Consider the following 18446-nt stretch of genomic DNA (forward strand, 5'->3'; position numbering starts at 1 on the left):
GACAGCATTTCATATATGTCAAAAATATGAGCTGTCATTAATGATAGGCTAGTCTAATGCTTATGGAAATATTGTTCATCTGTGTAATCACATATGCTCCTGATCCTTAAACCATTAAAAATATATGCTGTTGTTTCTCTGAGATGATGGTCTCATACCTTACACCATCGATGGGTTGTCATACTGTTTATTTGCTACATCCACCTTGGTGAAATCTGTCACATGGATGTGACTCTTGCTTTGACAATGCAAAGCCAAGTGATATGAATTAGTTTCTGCATCTTTCCAGGATGTGATGCTGCAGATCCTTCAGCTTGAATTAAATAATTCTCCCATCTACAAATACAGCTGAAAGTTGGACTTGACATGGATCAATATGATCTGGGGCTAAATTTCTAAATGTGACTGATTATGTTAGCATCATGCCCACAGATCAATATTGAGTTTTGTTATGATCCTGACTCTATAATTGGGTTTAATCAATAAACTTTTGTCTCCTTTTCTTTAGAAATTTTAGGTTTGTACTATGCAGGTTTTCAAAATTGCATTTAGGATACGCTTGGATCCATACTTTTCTGGTAATGAATGTAAAAAGACGTAGGTTTGAATTTAAAGGAACAAAGAGCTAAGACCCTATTGAAAGGGGAAGTCAATTTTTAAGTTGATAGGACTGTTCACCCCAGTACAGTCTATAGAATCCAAGACAGCTAATGTGCTAATACATAACTAGTCCTTTTGGGCACTGTAAGGCTTTTTCTGTCCATACTTGCTAGATAATTCACATTGAGGACTTTGACAAAACATAGCATTAATGAAAGCAATCGCTAGAGATTCTCTTTTGATAAACCCGCGGGGTTTAAAGGCGTTGAAAGATGCAATCTGTGAAGAACAATAAATTTGGGCCTTTGATTGAAGTGCCATTTGGGATGGTATGTTTTCTCGATGTATTTACACAGAAATGCTGCTCCCTTTTTCACTACTCTTTGCTGGAAGGTTGAAGGAGCTTTTTGCCATTACTACATTAAGGTTCGTCTCATTAAAAGCTGAGTACAAAAAGAAGGCTGGAAATGACCTAGCTCAAGCCAGTGTGTTCATTTCTGCTCCAGTTTGCCATTTGAGAAGTAGGCTTCAAGCCATGATGAATATTTCTATGCATGGCACTTTGATCTGCAGTAAAGATGCTCTTTCTTATCTGAAGAAATGAATGCATAAACCTTTTCTGGTTTGGTTTGGTGTTTTGTTGCGGTTTTGGGTTGTTTTGTTTTTTTTTTTTGCAGTGGAGGGAGGAATATTTACTTATTTTTCTGAAATTAGAAAGCCATAAAGAAAACAGGAAATAATAGAACACTTTTTTTTTTGTACTCATAACAATGTTTTGTAAATTATAACATTTGAAGGTCGTGGTTTAAGAATTATTTTAATGTACTATGCTGTATTTTTCAGTAATCTTTCTAAATATGGTTTAATCTGTCAGTGGGTAGCAATCGTTTTTTTCAGTGTTACACTCCATAGATCCGTATGATAGAAAAATAGCTCAGTAATATTATTTTCAGATTAAAAACTAAGATTCTTTAATAAGTCACCTGTGTCTACTTATGTGACTTACATTATTTGAGATACTTTCAAGAAAGTTTGTATATTGAGACATATGCCATATGTGCTTGTGCTTGCAAATCTGCACACACACTCAAATGTATTGTTCTGCACGTTTTTCTTTTGTATGAACAGATGCAGACCGTGGCCAGAAACATGGCATGGATGAGTTTATTTCTGCTAATCCCTGCAAATTTGACCATGCTTCCCTCTTTAGACTGCTTCAGAGGCAGACCTTGGATCACAGATTGAACGACTCCTATTCTTGTTTGGTGAGTACTGTCTGGAAAATAGATATAAAGAAGTGAGAAATAGTTGTTACAAAGTAGTCCTTTCTTGCTAGTTCACTTGATAGCTGCAGTTGTAGTTGGAATAAAGGGTCCAATCGATTGGTTTTAAATTTGAAAATTATACACTTGCAAGCTGCTGCTGTGCCACTCAATAGAAAGCAAAGAGACCCAAACTGTCTGATTTTATCAGCTGAAATTTGTCATGTTCTATGTGGAGGCTTGAATAAAAACAGAAGGTTTCGATACTGGTAAGAGCTCCTGTGGTAGGATTTACTGACACCTATACAGACATTTTAAGGTACAAATGTAGTTGCCCCATGCCAGGCATTTTCACCTGTCTTGTCATTCTTCATTCCAGTGTGGTATGAAGAGGGAAAAGCACCAAAAGAAGTGAAGCAGAACCACAGGCAGTATAGCTATATGGACATACGTGTATTATTTGAATTGCAAGTAACAAATGGGAGCAAAATTATTAAAAAAAAAAAGAAAAAAGTAAAATTATCTCTGTATCAAAATAACTGGTTTTCATATTCAAAGACAGCTATAAAAGCTAAGATACTGGCATAACATGCTTCTTTATTTGTAGCTGCAGTTCAGTTTTCCTTTTCTACGTAACATTTTGTAGTCTGCGCTTTGTGGTCTGGGAGTTGAGGGTGGGCTCCTTCAAGTTTTGTTTTCAGTAGGGAAAACCAGCAACAATCTTGTGGAACTGTGTGAGATTATACACAGTTGTTAATCAGGTTTGTGTGGGTCAGACCTCACTTCCTGGGGCTTTATTTTTCACCTGATATCGTGTCTGAAATAGTGATCTCTCACTAAGGACCTAAAATGCCTCATAGCACATAAATTTTTCCACTTTGCTATCCAACAGTAAAAAAAAAAAAAAAGGATAACTTTTTTTTACTAGTATTTTCCATTGATCTGACTAGTCATGTAATACAAAGATAATGATGGGAGGTTTAGGTTTGTTTGCAAGTATAAAAAAGGTGAAGAAAAATGACTATTTGATGACAGTTGCTTCCTTTTTAAAATACTACCAGATAAGTATGTATAGAAAAGTTAAAGGACTCATTTTCTGTCTCTGACTTGCACACTGAATCAAAGAAGAGGCCCGAAGGTACATCTGTACAAAGTAATTGGCACTCAAAGAGAAAATGGTTAGCTTTCTAACAGTGCATTGGGGTCAAAATCTTTTTTATAATAATAATATAGTAAGACACTTAATATAACCTTGAAATCAGGAACTTTTAGAAGAGGTTAGGTGAAATAGACAGTGCTATAGCAACCATAAAGCAGGCACATTTCTTATTGTTCTTTTTAAAATTCAGCTTTTAATAAGTAGAATGGGTGATCATTTTTTGTTAAATTGCATATTTAACTAGATTTTTTAAATTAAAAAGTTGGAAATGTCAAGGTAGCAATAGAATACATGAACAAATAACTGTGATTTTTTTTTTCCTAAACAGCTCATTTCCTATAATTTTTAGAAGCAATTCATCCCTTTATTTGAATAAATATAGGGCAACCACACATAGAACTTGTAAAAAGAAAAGTAGAAATGTCTAAGAATTAATACAAAACAAACACTGTTCTGTATTAAAATGCTATATGACCTAAATATCTTTAATGTTACATTCTTCTCAGTATTGTGGAGCTTCTTTTTTTTTGTTGGGTTGGTTTGGGGTTTTTTGTTTGTTTTTTGCAAGTATGCAATAAAAAAAATGCAGTTATCTAATACTCTGTGACATATAATTATTATGTGTTTGTGAAACTTATGCATAGTATAGTGTTGAACAAGGCCAAGGAAGGCTCATATTTATATGAAAATAGCTACACTAAAATAGATCCCTAACAGTGACTGAAGCTAAAGTAATGAGTTCTTTAAAAATTTGTATTCTTGTCACAATTTTCTTCTATGAGAATATATAGAAATTTTAATAATTCTTTCCTTTTATACTGCTAGACATTAACATGCAGCATTTTGTCATGTTTTCCATAAAAATGCAGAGACATAAGTGACAATGATGATTTATTAGAAGATTATTAGATTTATTTATTATTTATTTATTTATTAGATTGTTTATTTATTTATTAGATTAGATTATTATTAGAGTTATTTATTATACATCAAAATAACCACTGTTTATTGTATCTAGGGCTAGGATACATGTTGTTGCAGGAATTCAGTTAAAATACCTCCTCTTTCTTCTTTCAATAGAACATTTTGTAGCAAACACTGTGTAAACTGCATGAGCCATTGCACCATGACCAGATATTAGTTTAAAACACTGAGGACTTTTCTGGTGCTGTAATACAGCCAAGTGTTCTCTAGAAACAGCTGAAGCTCTTTAGAGGCAGTAGAAACATTGACTTAACAGAAATTAATCAGGATTAAATAAAGTTTTGAAATAACTTTAGGGTGATTTTTTGTTGCAAATAAAAGTTAAGAGTTGGGGAAGAATGCAAAATTTAAATTTCTCTTGCAAGTCTTTTAGAAAAGTTAAAACTGATGTGGATATATTTTTAAGGATCGTTTAATAGTATTTTTTCTCATATTTTGTATAAATGTTAAACATCTGAGCTTGCAGAAATATTCACAAGCAGTAGGAAATATTGTCTTCAGCTGCTAAACTGATGTTATAAATTCATGACTTGCAAAATGATTTTGCTTATCCAAGTTGTTTGTATATTTGAGTTCAAGTGTTCCTCATTCTCTCTTAAGCATTTTGCAGGGACGGTGAGAGGGAAATCTCGCCACAATTTAAAAAAAGCTTAGTTAGAACAGCTATGCAGTAGTTGTGGTTTCCCAAGGCTTATGTTTTTCTCCCTGCTGCTCTTTGGAAGCTCGCTGTGCTGGGTTTTTTGTCATACTGGGAGGAGAGGCAGTCAAGGCTCTTCTGGTTTATATTTCTACATCAAATATCAATTACTGGTTTTTTTGCACTATGGATTCACTCAAGAACTAGTTTTGTAGTGGAAAGGAGGATGTACTTTGTTCATGTCTGTGACATTATGCCATTCTGTCTCATCAGACTTTGCCCAAGCAAGCCCTCAGTATACCCCTGAATATATAATTATTATTCATGGTCAAATCATACTCATGTTACTCAGATGTTTTTTAGCAAACTGGTTAGCTTTCTGTCTCTTTACTAGTAGCTCTTTAAAGTGTATGCATGTTACATAAGAAACAGGGTAAATGGTCAAATTGTGGTTCTCTCACATTAAATTGGGAAAACTGACCACCCAGGAACTGTGTTTTAATGTCCATGGTAATGTTCCTCAGCATTACCCAAATGTTATCTTCTAGCTTACAATTAATTGCTTAAAAAATTAATTATTTTACAGTGTTAGTTTATTTTGTATCAGGTTTTGAATCTGTAGCAGACTTTGGATATATTGGTGTGGTTTTATAAACTTGTTTTCCATAATAGTGGTAACTCAGCACTGCAAAGCTTCCTGACATTTATTCTTTTTAGCAAGAGGGCTATTATTAGATCTAGCTTCCAGTGCCATCAGTATTAGTCAGATATAAATCATTCTAGAATAAAAAGTTTATGTAATGCATATAAAAATATATGCTTCTGTTCTTTGCTTGATTTAAAAGCTGTAAGTGGGAAAATCTCAAAATGTTGAGGGGCTTTTTGCCTTTCTCTTTCAGGGTTGGTTTAGCCCAGGTCAAGTCTTCGTGTTAGATGAATACTGTGCTCGCTACGGAGTGAGAGGCTGTCACCGCCATCTTTGCTATCTCAGTGAATTGATTGAACATTCAGAAAATGGTTCTGTCATTGATCCAACCTTGCTCCACTACAGTTTTGCATTTTGTGCTTCTCATGTTCATGGTAACAGGTAATTTAATGGTATATTTTTAAATTCATAGCTTTAGGAGCAAGCGAAAGTATTTGTAGACTCTTGCATTCACCAGGTAGGGAAGTTGCACACAACAGAAATAAGTCCATGAAAGTTTCTTCAGGGGTATTGGAGGTTTTATAGAGATTACTATTAAAACATAAAGAAAAAAATCTCCCTTCAGTTTGTACTGTCTTAATGCAGTGCATTTTCTTGGGCATTGTATTGACAGGCTGATTAAGGCTAAAGGATATCATCCTGTTAAAATTGCTCATCACCTTCTGATCAATGCCTAGCCCATCCCCAAACAAGTCCCCCAAGTTTACATACTGGGCATGACGTGCTGTGGTATTGAATACCCCTTTGGTTAGTTTAGCTCAGCTGCCTGGCTGTGCTCCCTCCCTGCTTCTTGTTCCCCTCCTCACTGGCAGGACATAAGACTGAAAAGTCCTTGATCAGGATAAGCACTGCTCAGCAACAACTAAAATATTGGTACATTTTCAGTCAGGTCCTTACCCAGTTTGAACCTCTCTTATTTCAGTGTAGTTATATCTGTTGCCTCTTGTCATCCCCTCAGTAGCAGCTGGGGACTGTCATTCAGACTCCTAGACGTCACCTATCCTCCAGGCTGAACAAGCCCAGCTCCCTCGGCCTCTTCTCAAACAAGTGCTCTGGCCTCTGACTGTCATGGTGGCCATTCACTGAACTTGCTTCAGTTTAGGGCAGGCAATCTATCAAATTAAGGACAACACGCATTTATACCCTGCTGTACACACTTAACCTGTAGAAGAAGTATGTTTTAAAAAAATCAAAAATAACAGGAAAAAATGCGACAGATCTCCTCATCTCAAGTGATCCAATCCTGCTGCTAGAAGAAAATCTGCTCATAGACCCAAAAAGTAATTACTGTGATGCTGTCAGTAAATCCCCAAAACTGAATCCTGGTAGGAATCAGGTTAGAGAGAGGTTTTCTTCCCAACATGTATGCCTAGGTTGCTTTGCAACCAGTCACAGAGGCAGTTTTAATTTCCTTAAGCCAGTCAAGAAGGGCAAACCTTAAAAGGGATATAGTTTCCTTCACAGGCTCTGACAAAGCCTCATCTATGAAAACCCCAGCTGAGTATTTGTGACCTGAGTGATTTGCGGGAGATTAACATTATGTAATTTGTCATAATAATATCCAAAATTAAAATGTTTTTGAATGTGCCTGAAATACTTTCAAGAATCTTAGCATTCATACTGGTAAGTTAGGAGATTTTCTGGCATTTACATGGTAACCTGTTCTCCATAAAAGCATGCTGCTTTTGTCAATTTCTGAAGAACCTGACACATTCATGTTTTCTATTGAGTCTAAGTCTTTGTTGTTTCTGGCCTTTTTATTACTGGCTTCAACTTAACAAGACAAATATACAGTGATAATTGCTCAAACTTATTTCAAGAATTCAAAAGAAAGGTAGATACATTTCTTTTTATTTCATAATTTAAGTGAAGGACAACAGTGCGTGCAGTGCATGAAAATATCTCAGGGAGCACATCATTTACACAGTCGTAAGCACTCTGTATTCTGTCTATTTCTTCTGTACAGATATTCTCTGAATAGCATTATGAGTGTTTTTGGAATAAAAGAAGTGTTGAACAGAGAGGGTCTGACTAGAGCTGATATATTGTAAAAAGGAAAAAAAAGGAAACATGAAGAAAGAAGAAAAGTAAGTCAAGGACAGAAGCAGACACACTCACTGAGGATGACAGACACACATACGCACATAATATATCCACTCATTCATCTGCTGCAGCACTAAGAAATAGTAAAGAGGAAAAAGGAATTTCACAGACAATGCATGACAGGCCAAAGTTCTAGGCTGATCCCTAGCATTATACATCTTAGTTTTATAAGTCATGCTGAGAGTTAGAAAGACCACAGAACAAAGAGCTTTGTACACTGGGCATGAAGTATTTAATTTATATTTCACCTTTGCTTCACAGAGGGATCTTAGACCTTACACTAGCCTGAGAAAGATCATCAAAAATGATCTTGAAGTCAGGTGATGGAGAAACATGTGGAAATGCAGCTGTATCCATAGTTCAAATTTTCAGTTTCTTTTAGCATGAATTTTAGGGTAGCGGGCAATCTAATGACACCCGTCAAATGATCAGATAAAGGTGTCACTCACCTTCATTTCTGAAAGTCTGGTGAGGAGAGACTCAGGCACAAATCAGAGCACATATAAAAAATATACCAGGGCCATACCAGCACATATGCTGAGCACACCAATGAGTACATCTGATTTGCTAAACAAAAGTGGTGAAGAAGCAGTCTCGTAAATGGACCCCAAATGTCCCTTAGTGATGGGCACTCTTTTAAGATACCAGGCATGGCTGTGGGACTGTGTGTACTGAATACTGCTCCCATTAAACATTACAAAAAAAGACTGAGTCAGTTTTGGCTCTTTCTACCCTTCTTATGTCTCCAGAACTCTTCCGTCAGATTTTTAACCTTCAGCTATCTCCTATGCTCTTTTGCTGCACCCTAGGATTACAGATAGGAACTCTGTTTCATGCTGCAGGCTGTAATGCTCTTGCAGGCTGTAACACAATAGCCATGGTTTTATTTCAAAACATCTGGAATAAACACATAGGAGTATAAATTGTTGTCCTAAAGCTTCAGGGATATTATGGAGCACAGAGATAGACCTGAACTGAGCAGCAGACCTTGCTACCTGATCTCAGGACCAGAGAACATTTCCCTTTCCTGAGATGAAGGTACAGGTAACAAGTTCTGACAAAGTTATCAAGCATACTGGTACTCAGTGTATGTCTTGCACAAATGTTGTTGGTTTGGGCACAGTAATGTTTCTGCAGGAGTGAACACAATGTCCTGAGTCCTAGAATTCAAGCTTCAATCATGTGTTTCCTTTCCTGCTAGGAAGAGCATTACAACTGGTCTAACTGCTTATGTTGAAAAGGTATTTCTGCTTTTGTGGATGACATTCTCAAGACATTCTCTTCCCAAATAGCTAAAAAAGCAAAATATTTTAATAAATGGTGACAGTAAATGGTAATAAATGCCTTGCTGTTTAAACAAAAACACATCCTTATTTTTGAATCAACTGATTACTTTTTCTCCAGTAAATAAAATCACCTTCCATTGGCTGTGCTTCTGGTGCTATGTAACTTTAAAATACCTTCTCTTTTGGTTCCTCTTCGCAATGTTTTTCTTCCAAAATGTTCCATGATATGGTCCCCATCAAAGTCATTAGTTCATGAGTGAGCTTCCTGCACTGCAATTATGCCTACACTTGTATATCTCTGGTGAAAGTGAACTGGGCAGAACAAGGAACTGTAGGATATTCCTGAATGATGACATTTCAGTCTAAACAGTCCAGGTGGGAGCTATTGTTTTCTTCCCCATCACGCTCACTTTTATCTACTTTTCATGCTGTGACTTCTATTCAGTCCCTCTTGTCTGAAATGGATGCGGGTGGGTATCACATGAAGTGCAAAGTGACTTCTTTCCACCTGCTGAGTACAGCCTGAATTGAAAAAAATCAGAATTCAAGCATATTCCCTGGTTATACCATTTTCTATTCAGAAAGAAAGCTGATTTATTGGAAGTTCATATATAGAATCACAGAATAGTTAGGGTTGGAAAGGACCTTAAGATCATCTAGTTCCAACCCCCCTGCCATGGGCAGGGACACCTCACACTAAACCATGTCACCCAAGACTCTGTCCAACCTTGCCTTGAACACTGCCACGGCTGGAGCATTCACAACTTCCCTGGGCAACCCACTCCAGTGCCTCACCACCCTCACAGGAAAGAACTTCCTCCTTATATACAACCTAAACTTCCCCTGTTTAAGTTTGAACCCATTACCCCCTGTCCTGTCACTATAGTCCCTAATGAAGAGTCCCTCGCTAGCATCCCTATAGGCCCTCTTCAGATACTGGAAGGCTGCTATGAGGTCTCCACGCAGCCTTCTTTTCTCCAGGCTGAACAGCCCCAACTTTCTCAACCTATCTTCATCCGGGAGGTGCTCCAGTGGGACAGTGTCAAGTGCTTTACACAAGTCCAGGTGGATGACATCAGCTGCTCTACCCCTGTCCATCAGTTCTGTAGCCCCATCATAGAAGGCCACCAAATTGGTCAGGCAGGATTTCCCCTTAGTGAAGCCATGCTGGCTGTCACCAAGCACCTTGTTGTTTTTCATGTGCCTTAGCATGCCTTCCAGGACAATCTGCTCCAAGATTTTGCCAGGCACAGAGGTGAGACTGACTGGTCTGTAATTCCCTGGGTCATCCATTTTCCCCTTCTTGAAAATGGGGGTTATATTTCCCTTTTTCCAGTCATTGGGAACTTCACCTGACTGCCATGGTTTTTCAAATATGATGTACAGTGGCTTAGCAACTTCATTTGCCAGCGCCTTCAGGACCTGCGGATGGATCTCATCAGGTCCCATGGACTTGTGCACGTTCAGATTTTTAAGATGGTCTCAAACCAGATCCTCTCCTACAGTGGGCCTAGGGTCTTCATTCTTACAGTCCCTGCATGTGCCTTCCAAGACTTGGGTGGTGTGGTCAGAGCCTTTGCAGTGAAGACCGAGGCAAAGAAGTCATTCAGAACCTCAGCCTTCTCCAAATCCTGTGTAGCCAGTTCTCCCGAGAGCTTCCTGAGGGGGCCTGCATTGTCCCTACTGTGTCTTTTATTCACTACATACCTATAAAATCCCTTTCTGTTATCCTTAACATCTCTAGCCAAGTTTAATTCTAACTGAGCCTTAGCTTTCCTAAATTGGTCCCTACCTTCCTGGACAACATCCCTGTATTCTTCGCAGGCCACCTGTCCTTGCTTCCACATTTTATAAGCCTGTTTTTTCCTTCGAATTTTCCCCATGTTGTGGTTTAAGCCCAGCCACGCAGCTGCTCTCTCACTCCCTGCCTTCTTCCTCCCGCTCCTGGAGGGATGGGGAGGAGAATCGAAAGAATGTAATTCCCATGGGCTGAGATAAGAACAGTCCAGTAACTAAGGAAGAACACAAAACCACTGCTGCTACCACCAGTAATAATAATGATAAGGGAAATAACAAGGGAAGGGAATACAGCCACACACCACCTGCCAAACGATACCCAGCCCGACCCAAGCAGTGATCTAACCCTTCCGGGTAAGTGCCCCCAGTTTACATACTGGGCATGACATGCTGTGGTATGGAATACCTCTTTGGCTAGTTTGGGTCAGGTGTCCTGTCTCTACTTCCTCCCGGCTTCCCCTCCTCCCTGGCAGAGCATGAGACTCAGAAAGTCCTTGGTCAGATTAAACATTACTGAGCAACAACTATAAACATCGGTGTTATCAGCACTGTTCCCAGGCTGAAAGTCAAAACCACAGCACTGCACCAGCTACAAAGGAGAAAAATGACTGCTACTGCTGAACCCAGGACACCTCAGCATCTCCTTATCCATCCAAGGAGGTCTCCTGGCCCTCCTGCTGCACTTCCTTCTGGTTGGGATGCAACACTCCTGAGCTTGGAGCAGGTGATCCTTGAATATCAACCAAGAGTCTTGGGCCCCTCTGCCCTCTAGGGCTGTATCCCATGGAACCTTCTGAAGCAGGTTCCTGAGTTGGCCAAATTCTACTCTCTTGAAGTCCAGGGCAGTGAGCTTGCTGCACGCTCTTCTCACTGTCCTGAGGATCTCAAATTCAATCATCTCATGATCGCTGCACCCAAGGCTGCCCTGGAGCGTCACATTTCCAACGAGCCCTTCCCTGTTGGTGAGCACGAGGTCAAGCATGGCACCTCTCCTTGTCGGCTCCTCTATTACTTGCAGAAGGAAGTTGTCTTCCACATAATCAAGGAACCTCCTGGATTGCTTGTACAGTCCCTTCAACAGATGTCAGGGTGGTTGAAGTCACCCATGAGAACAAGGGCCTGTGAGCGTGACGCTTTCCCTATCTGTCTATAGAATGCTTCATCCACAGAGTCCCCCTGATCAGGCAGTCTGTAACAGATGCCCACAGTAATGTCTCCCATTGCTGTTCTCCCTTTAACCCTGACCCACAAACTCTCTGTGGACTGCTCACCTGTCCCTAGACAGAGTTCTATACTCTCCATCTTATCCCTAACATAAAGGGCAACTCCCCCTCCCCGACTGCCAGGCCTGTCTTTTGTAAAGAGCCTGTAACCTTCCATTCCAACACTCCAGTCATAGGAGCCATCCCACCATGTTTCTGTGATGCCTATTATATCACACCCCCATAGGCGTACACACATCTCTTAATTCCTCTTGTTTGTTCCCCATGCTACAGGTGTTTGTATAGAGGCATTTGAGCCGAGCTCCAAATGAAGAAATGAAAGTGCAAGTACAGTAACCAGTTTGTAGCCAAAGATAGTTTTTTTGTGTCTTCATTTTGAAATCTTAAGCGCATGTGTGTTTGCACAGAACAGTAGTCGTATTGAGTTAGGGTTCTTCTAAGCTAGTAAATCATCTGCCTCCAGCATTGACCTGCTTGGAGTGAGAGAAGGGCAAGCATATGCAATATTTCCTCTTAGTGGGCTTTCAGTCTCCAACTCTGCAGCTCAGAATATGCCTGTTCGTTAACCGCAAGTGAGCGTCTGTTTCAGGTACTTATCCATTGCACCCCTGAACCTGTGTAAGCCCTTTGCACCCGCAACACCTTTGGCAGCAAGTTCTTGCTTGAAGAACTCTTGCTTTGAACTTGACTCCTGCCCATCTCATTTCATTCTCTGTTGCTATTGGGAGAGATGAAGGAGAGACAGAAAAAAAGAAAAAAGATTAAAAAAATCCTTGTCTGTTGTTTCTTCACCGTTTAAGATTCAAGAAGTATGAGTGAACCATGTGTTGATTACACTGGGTGGATATTTTCTGCTAATTCCTTACCCTTTTCTGGTAATCCCTAATGTTAATTTGCTTCTTTGAATGCTACTGAACAGGGACATTTGCTTTGAATTATCCATTATAACACCATGATCTCTGTCCTGAATAGCAACTGATTTTTCCTTACCTTTGTTTAAATACCTTGATCCTTGTTTTCTGTTTTGTTGCTGCTTGACTTCATAAGATCCTTCTATAATTCCACACTATGCCATATAGATAGCATTACAATTACATTTACTATCGTCTCATTTCTTACCTGTTTGCTAGATCCTTTGCAAATACCATAAAATAACACAGGTCTCAGCACAGATCCTTGCAGAAGTCTGCTGATAACCTCACTGCAGGTACTCACCATTTATTCCTACTTCTTCATTGTAATTGTGAGACTTTTAGTCAGTGGCTGCTTAATTGCCTTAAAAGCTTTTGGTTAGACATTCTGACAAAAGATTTCTGAAAATCTATATACATCATATCAGTGAGGTCATACTCATCCACCTGCTTTTGATCCTTTTAGAGAACTTCAGGATCAGAAGATAAGATTTCTATGCCATATAGTCTTATGCCTTACAGATGTCATCACAAGAATATTTACGCAAGTTTCTTTAATTTTATCCATAAATATCATAGAATCATAGAATATCCTTATATTATAGTTCCTTCTAATTTTCTAGGATGTATGTAAAGCTTACTGGCCTGTACTTCCCCCTACCTCTCCTGCAGACCTTCTGGTTTTGAAATTGATCTCACTTTTTTCACCTCCCATTCCTCAAGAAGAAGGCAGTTGTTGGTGAGAACAATCATGCAACCACAGGTAATTCAGTTCTGGCCCTGGCAACATACTGCTGTCCATTTATCTAATTTGTTCTTTAAGCTTTTTCTTAGTTGCTTTAATTTTAGACAGGTTCTGTGCTGAAAATAAGGTGGTGGTTTTGTTTTTTTTTTCCTGCGAACAAAGAAGGGTTCCAGCATTGAAGTCTTCTTAATTTCCTTCATAATAAACACCAGTGCAAAGAATTCATTTCACATCTCTGCAATAGCCTTGCCCTCTCTGAGAGCTCCTTTTAGATCCTTGCCATCATTTGGCACTGTAGACTCTCTGATAGGCTTCTTGCTTCTGTTATGCTTGGAAGAAATACCTTAAAGTGGAGTAAATGAACACATAAGAGAAATGAAACTATGGAAACTTCAGAGTGTGCTGCACATTCAGATATTTCTTTTCATTTTTCAATGTTTTGTGATAAGAACCATTTATTGCAATTTTACACTTAGTGTCAAGCGATAGAAGAATCAGAAATCATCCCTTTCAAATCTGAGACAAGGAACATTGTAGGAATAAGGAAAATAATATTACATTGCTCTGACTCTTCTAATAATCATTTGCGGGGCTTCTGAACAGATGTTTCCTTCTCTTCTGACTAAATCAGCTCTAGGATTAAAGTAAGATTGACTGTATCTTGCTGGCTTCTCCTTCATTTTATATCCTTCATAAACAGTATCTAATAAGATTTAATCTAAAATTCCAGCGCTGAAGTCAGTAATTTCACCATTTATCTTGCACATGGCCACCACCTGACATGAAAGGTTTTGTCCACTTTATCTCTTCCCAGAACTGTTATTTTTTTCATATGTATAATTTTGTATATAAAAATATTTGAATAGCATGTAGACTTCTTAGATAGCTTTCCAAAGAAACCATTGCTAGCAGGATTTCGTGGAGCCTTTCAGTTTTAAGCAGTTTAAAATGCTTCCTCTTTCTGCTGTGCTGCTTATTCGATCTCAACCCCCCATGTTCTGTTGTAATGATAGCAGGTGCAAGGTCTTCTTTCACTGTTTTCTATTAGCAATTGGGCTTTCTGCTTGAATCTTAAGTCTGTTCCAAGGCTGTCCAACAGCTGGAGGAAGGAGCCTGAGATCCCTTATAGTGTGGATCTTTAGGGAAGTGTGTTACATTAGAAGTTATTTTCCATCAGTCTACCAGCATCTTATATAAATTCTCTCTCATGTTTGATACAGCATCTAGAGACTTAACAAGAGTCTTTTGTAATTTGTCCCATTTTTCTATCAGTCTTCTGTAATGGGAACATTGAGAGTGGATTTCTCATAATTGAAAGCATGGTTTTATTCAGAAGCCATTTGTTACCAGTCACCATTTCCCCAGAACAATGGAATGAGAAAATACATCTTTTATGATTGATATGCTATGTGAGTTTGTGCTTCTAGATGAGAAGTGTTCTCTTAAAACTGGAAAAATTAGTTGAACCTTGGACATTTATATCACTTTTCTTCAAGTGAATGTAATAATCCCCTTTTCTGAGGCTCGTTGGGCAATGCTGAGAACAGAACTTTTTCACTACATCTCTCATTTTTATATACTGCCCTGTGCCAAGCATCTTCTTGCATCATCCAGTTTATTTTTCATTTTTGGAAGCTGATCATATATTACTGTTGTAAATGGCCACAAGAAAGTTATCAGTAGAGTTTTCCTGTGTTCAAAGCTAGAAACAAAATTCTTCACCCTTTTGGAGGTACCAAGTGAAACCATGTTGACCTCATGTTTGGTTTAATGAAGGATACTGTCCTGTGTTGGAAAGTGCTAATAATTATTGTAATGTTATAATAGAGTGTGTCCTCCCTCCAATACTAGCAGAGGCACATTTCTCAACACATCAAAACAAATCTGCTTCTGAAAAGCCTCAGAGAAAATGTCAGTAGTAAATTATCATAATTCACATATTATCAAGAAATATTAGGACAAAGTTCTGCATATTTAAGGTGATACTTGCCATCTTAGGCAATGAAGGAATAGCTAATGCTATTACATACTCTTACCTTCCCTAAATATTATACGTTATTTTGTCATTAATTTCAACTGATTAATGCCTACAAATACTCTTATACTTTGTTTAAAATTATATTATATGCTTAGCTTTTCAGTAGAAAGACATTAATGAATCCTACCTAAAATATAACTGCATAAAAAAAATCATTAAAATTAACCTGATTTTTCATCTTAATCTGTTTCAGTGGCCTTCAGAATTGGTCTTTTTCATTCACTTGTGAAAAAGAGAGTATGACCTGTAAGCAGATGTAGGATCACCCTGAGAAATGTGTACAGCAGAAGGCTCTATTGTGCCTTTTTTTTTTTTAGTCAGAGTGTTTGAAGAATAGTTAATATAAACAACAAAATGCTCGGTGTTCAAGTGCCTGCTGGTTAAAGCTATGTTCAAATGCCATGTGACAATTTGCTCTCTTCATTTTCTGTTAATAAAAAGACGTCTGCTCTGCCTGCTTCTAAGCTGATAATGCAAATCATTGTTTTTCTTAGGTTTGTCTAAAATAAACCATGGACTCTGCAGAAGCCTTAATTAACACAATTGTGTTTTAAAGGAAAATTTGGATATTAAATTCCTTGGATATTAAAGTCCTATAGATAATAGAATCTCTACATGAAAATTCTAAATAATTTTCTCTAAGTTTACTAAGAAACAAGAAGTCAAACTTTTATCTTACTAATTTGAAAACTGTCACTATGCTTTCATTTACTGTGCATCCTGCTGAATTTAAAAACAAGTGCTCTTAGAAAGCACTGAAGTCTTCTAAAACAATTTGTTTCTAGGAGCCAAGATGACATTTAAGTTTTGGTTTTGTTTTTCCTACACCCTTGAAATGTAGTTTATTATATAAATGTCTTGAAGTAACAAAGACCTTAGCTGAAGTATTTTTCTTGAATTTTGTTTTTTCATCAGAATTTCTCATCTTTCTCTTGCAGATTCTTTTGGTCAGCCTTACTGTTCTCACCTATGTGTGTATGTGTGTACATGTTAAAACATCAATCTGTGCATTTCTGTCCTCATACCCTTCTTTTTTTTCCAAGAAAACCAAAGTGATGGTCTATGTTTTTGATGAGGAAAGCTCACTGAAAAGACCTCAAACATTTTTAAAATATGCAAATACACAAGAAGTACCAGTACCAACGATGTTGCAGGGCTAAAAATAGAAGTCAGTCACCTTCAGTCAGTATTTACAGGGCTGTCTCAACAAAGCAGTCTTCCTTAAAGTAACAATTCACCCTCTCAGAGGCCACTAGGAGAAGCTGTTGCCAAAGTTGAGGGCTGGAAACAACCTATAGTCAACCCGGTGTCCATCACATCTAATTCCCATTGGAACTGGATTGCCATTTTTATCTCACAAACCATAGATATTCACAATAATCTCAATCCTACAATGCAACAAGTGACCTCTGCAAATTATTACACATTTTAAAACAGGTTTTTCTTAGAGGGTACTCCAAGCCTTAAAGGATTATGTTAAGTGAGGAAAAACATTCCATTCCCAGAGAAAACCCTAAGTTTGCCACCTAGTCTATCAGCTTCTCTAGAGTAACTGGCATCATCAGTTTTGCAGATCAACAGCGATCTTGCAAGTTTCTTTAAAAATTCTGTTCAACCTCTATTTTTCAATGTCATTACTTGAGTGTCTTGCGGTCGAACACTTGAATTTACTAGCTGTAGTTCACAAGGTATTTATTTCCAATCTCTTTTCATATTTAAGTCTGAGTGAATTAAACAATTTGACATTACATCTGTGCCAGTTAGACTGTGAACTAAGCAGACAAGACAGGCCATTCCAAATCCAATTGCAGAGTTCTCAAAAAATGGAAAACTAATATAAGTGAGAGAAAGAAGACTACTCAGGTTTTGAGTGTTCATTGTTTCACCTAGTTCTCCAATTCCAAAAGCAGTTGTGAAAAATAAGGAAGGAAATAATGTGGAGGAAAGGAAAACTTACTCTCCCTTTACCCTCTTGAGAAGATATTAAAATGAAAATTCTTCTTAGACAGTCCATCACTTTTCTTGTCTGAATTCTTGAAAGACAGTTCCAAGGCTGCAATAAGAAAGCTGAATACTGGTTTTGAATTAAAAAAAAAAAAAAAAAAATCAAGTCCAAACCACTATCTAAAATATTTGGGATGGTAGGAAAGGCACATTTGTTGTCAGGTTTAGTCGCAAAATAGTTCTTGCATTTTGTGGCATCCAGTTTATGGATGGACCCAAGCCTTTGAAAACTAGATGACTACATGATTCTCATTTTCTTGGCAGACACAATAATTTGTAAATAAAAATAACCAGCTCAAAACAGTGCTATTTTTTTTTAATCTGTCCTTGAAGCAATGAAAGAAAAATACCTAGAAGAAAAAAATGAGTGGGAATTCTGAAACTATGTAATTTTTCTATCTCAGTCCATCTCAGAGTCAGATTCTTTTTTCTGTGGGTTCTTTTTTCTCAGGAGTAAATAGATACTCCCAAGAGTAGCAAAAATGATCACCAGCATAGTACGTGTTTCAGAACTGTGTCACAAAAACGCAGTTTTATATTCTGCTTGTTGCAATAAGGCTAACAGGAAGAAAGAAAAATATGTTTCAGAGTTTGTGCTGTTTTCTAAAAGCATGTTTCCAAGAGAAGAGTTTTTCAGTGCATTAGATGGTACATTTTTCTAACACCTTTTTGTGTGCTCTTTCTTTTTCTTCTGGAACATTTGCTTCTGTGCAAACATCCACTGTAAATATATTTAACAGTTCTGAAAATCTTAGGTGCTGTCAGTAAGGATCTTTATGAAAACAAACTCCATGAAGTGACAGGCTCCTGGTACATGGTGATCCTAGCCTTAGTGCAGATTGACAGATATGACATCCTACTGGCTCACCTTTTTCACTTACTGTTATCTGGACCCCTAGGTCTTTTCTGTCATATATATGACATGCCTCAGTGAGGTTTAATATGACAGAACCGTTTGCTTTATCACTCCAGAGCACAATCTTTCCTGACA

At 37.9% G+C, this 18446-nt stretch overlaps 1 protein-coding gene across 11 annotated transcripts in view; it reads left to right on the top strand.

Annotated features, from left to right (window-relative positions):
* CADPS2 (calcium dependent secretion activator 2) overlaps positions 1-18446 on the top strand; it is a 310379-nt gene that overhangs the window by 199723 nt on the left and 92210 nt on the right. For all 11 annotated transcript variants that reach the window (XM_057415800.1, XM_057415805.1, XM_057415801.1 and 8 more), the window contains exons 12-13: positions 1729-1865; positions 5542-5729. In XM_057415800.1, coding sequence (XP_057271783.1) covers positions 1729-1865; positions 5542-5729 — 325 coding nt within the window. The remainder of the gene's footprint in view (positions 1-1728; positions 1866-5541; positions 5730-18446) is intronic.

Source organism: Pezoporus wallicus, unplaced genomic scaffold, assembly GCF_028554395.1.
Source record: "Pezoporus wallicus isolate ANWC-B61680 ecotype Strahan unplaced genomic scaffold, APGP_CSIRO_Pwel_v1 contig_6966, whole genome shotgun sequence".
NCBI lineage: Eukaryota > Metazoa > Chordata > Aves > Psittaciformes > Psittacidae > Pezoporus > Pezoporus wallicus.